At 35.7% G+C, this 3,373-nt stretch overlaps 1 protein-coding gene across 1 annotated transcript; it reads left to right on the top strand.

Annotated features, from left to right (window-relative positions):
- The first annotated feature begins 580 nt into the window (after positions 1 to 580).
- Positions 581 to 1,676, top strand: LOC120602186 (olfactory receptor 9K2). The gene has a single exon (XM_039862200.1). The coding sequence runs from the start codon at positions 720 to 722 to the stop codon at positions 1,659 to 1,661; it is 942 nt and encodes a 313-aa protein (XP_039718134.1). The 5' UTR covers positions 581 to 719; the 3' UTR covers positions 1,662 to 1,676.
- The last annotated feature ends 1,697 nt before the right edge of the window (positions 1,677 to 3,373 follow it).

The following is a 3,373-nucleotide window of genomic DNA, read 5'->3' as shown; positions in this document are numbered from 1 at the left end:
GTTATTCTTTTTATCTACACTACCTGTAGGCCTATTAAAATACTATGAGACATGAGTTGAGGAAATTCAGGGAAATTATCTTTATGAAAAGGCTTTGGAAGCCCATCTGGGAGAGAAATTCTAGCATGTGAGTGCTAATAATTTTTGTGTTTGATTAGGTACAACTTTTATCTTAGTGAATATATGTTACATCAGAATCCAAAGTTTCGATTACTCACAAAAAAGTAGTTTTTAAATTCAGTAGCTTACTTTATATCTGCTAGTTCTCTAAATTAAACCCTCAAAGTTAAATTTTTCTAGACTACTGAAACCCCTAATATTGCCAAACACAGACATTAAAGTTGCTTCCCAACTATCATTTATTAAATTATTTATGCTTTCTTCCAGTCAGTGCTTTGTGACAGAATTTATATATAAACCATGAGTCATAAGTGTCTACAGAAGCAATAGTTGCAAATGTGAAAGGAATTTGGGTGGAATGACATTACATTAGACTCAGAAGAAAAGATCTAATTCTACTGCTTTTAGGAATTAACTTTTTGATTCATCATCAGCTGGTATTGGCTTAAAGTTGTCACAGTAATTTTATAAGGTTAAAATGAATAATGATTATAAAATAGCTTCGGAATCCTAATACTTTAAGAGATTGTTTGTAACTAGGATCAAAGCCAAGGGTTCATTTGTTTATTTTGCCTTGTGCCTCTCAGCAGGTTTCTGCCATGGGTGACAGGGGAACAAGCAATCTCTCAGAAGTGACTGACTTCATTCTTGTAGGCTTCCAGGTCCGCCCAGAGCTCCACATTCTCCTCTTCCTGCTTTTTCTACTTGTATATGCCATGGTCCTTCTAGGGAATGTTGGGATGATGGCCATTATTATGACCGATCCCCACTTGAACACACCAATGTATTTCTTCCTAGGCAACCTCTCCTTCATTGACCTCTTCTACTCATCTGTTATTGCCCCCAAGGCCATGATCACCTTCTGGTCTGAGAGCAAGTCCATCTCCTTTGCAGGCTGTGTGACCCAGTTCTTTCTCTTTACTCTCTTCATTGTGACCGAGGGATTTCTCCTGGCAGCCATGGCTTATGACCGCTTCATTGCCATCTGCAACCCACTCCTCTACTCTGTCCAGATGTCAACACGTCTCTGCACTCAGCTGGTGGCTGGTTCCTATTTTTGTGGCTGCATCAGCTCAGTTCTTCAAACCAGCATGACATTTACTTTATCCTTTTGTTCTTCTCGGGCCATTGACCACTTTTACTGTGATACTCGCCCACTTCAGAGACTATCTTGTTCTGACCTCCTTATCTATAAAATGATTTCTTTTTTCTTATCCAGCATCATCATTTTGCCTACCATCATAGTTATTATTGTTTCTTACATGTATATTGTGTCCACTGTTCTAAAGATACACTCCAGTGAAGGACGAAAGAAAGCCTTCTCCACTTGCAGCTCTCACCTAGGAGTCGTGAGTGTATTGTATGGTGCTGTCTTTTTTATGTATCTCACTCCTGACAGATTTCCTGAGCTGAGTAAAGTGGCCTCCTTATGTTACACCCTAGTCACTCCCATGTTGAATCCTTTGATTTATTCTCTGAGAAACAAAGATGTCAAAGAGGCTCTAAAAAAAATTTTAGAGAAGAAAAGTACTATTCTTTGATTATTATTTCTCTTCCACCAAAGGTATTGTAGCTATTTATTTCATACTCCTTGTGGCTGTTAATGAAAGTTATTCTCCTGAACATCACAAAAATACTATAAGGAGCTTTTTCAAGGTATTATACCCTTTATTTCTTCTCATTATTACTCTCCCGCTCCCCCACCCCCCGAAACATTGTTAATTCTGAATGTCCTGGGTACTAGTGATGTTGTGGACATTAGAGAAACATTCTTCAAGGTGAACCCACCCACTGATTTCAAATAACATTTTATTTCACAGAATTGATTTCTATTTATTTTTATGGCATACTGCTGAACATTCTGTTTATACTTTATTATAGTGTTTAACCCATATTTTGTCTGGTGCTTGTCTTTGGGATTGCTCCTGCACTTACACACAATCATTGATAATTGACAATAATGCCCAACTTATTTTTTTAAATAACATATTTTCCAAATTTTATTTCTCTATCATGTTAAATAGTTATTGAATTTTCACTTTGAAACAAGTATTTTATGTGTTATATCAAGAGGAAGAAGCAATAATTAGAAACAAATAATAAGTAGTCTTCACTATATACATTAGATTGGAAAATTACATATTCAGTGCATCAGATATTGTGGAGTAATCTAAAGCACTGTTAATTGCTGATTCATCATATATAAAGAACTAAAGTGGGATATAGAGACATGCAAACATTTTTCAACAATCTTTCCCTCTTCATTATTTTTTTCCTGTTTTAATTGTTGTAAGGAATATTTAATAATTGTATAGAAGCAAGGCAGTCATCAAAATCGATTGTGATCCAGATTTACTCATCTATACGTCTGAATATTTATTTGATTAATTTTATTGACTACCTGTGTAATATGTTCTCTTCTTATGGTAGGCTCAGGTATAAATAACCTCATTCTTCTAGGGAGCTTACAATTTAGTGTGAGTCACATCCTTGGACAACTAAAATTCATAAATTTGTATGCCAAAGATAAACATAGAGATTGCAAGGTAGGGTTTCTGAGAGCAGGTGGTTGGTAATCAGAAAGTGTCCTTAGGGCTACATGGAAGACATATTTAAAAGGGGTTAAGATTGGAGTTAGGGAACTGCTGTATCCATTTATATTATTGATGTGCACTTAAAGTATGTCAATTTAAATGAAAAAAGTCTGATTTGAGAAATTACAGGTAAAACACACAGAACATATTTGATTAGTATGAGGAAAGTATACCAAAGGTGGTGTGTCTGATCATTTTTGAACTTGAATGATGTGTGTGGTAATGGTACAAACAGATAAAAAGTAAAGGAGCTCTCAGCAAACTAGGAATACAGGAAAATTCCTTTAACTTGACAAAGAATATCTACGACAACAACATAAAACCCTATAGCTAAGATCATATTTAATTGTGAGAAACTAGAAGCTTTCTAGTTAAGGTTAGGAATAAGGCGAGGATGTCCCCCCTCACTACACCTTTTAATAGCCAGTTGGAAGTATTAGCTAACTCAATAGACAAGAAAAGGAAATAAAAGTGTTGTGGACTGGATTATATCTTTCAAAACTCATATGTTGAATCCCTAACCCCCAGAACTGCAGCTTGTGACTGTATTTGGAGATAGGGCCTTCAAAGAGGTAATTAAAATAAAGCCCTTGGTGGACTCTAGTAAAATCTGACTGGTGTCTTCATAAGAAGAGGAGATTATGAAACACAAAGAGACA

This window comes from Pteropus medius, unplaced genomic scaffold (assembly GCF_902729225.1).
Source record: "Pteropus medius unplaced genomic scaffold, Ma_sr-lr_union100, whole genome shotgun sequence".
Classification (NCBI taxonomy): Eukaryota; Metazoa; Chordata; class Mammalia; order Chiroptera; family Pteropodidae; genus Pteropus; species Pteropus medius.
This window is presented reverse-complemented; position numbering and strand designations above follow the sequence as displayed.

Excerpts from the sequence above, each read along its gene's own strand:
- LOC120602186 (XM_039862200.1), top strand. The coding sequence starts at position 720 with ATGGGTGACAGGGGAACAAGCAATCTCTCAGAAGTGACTGACTTCATT.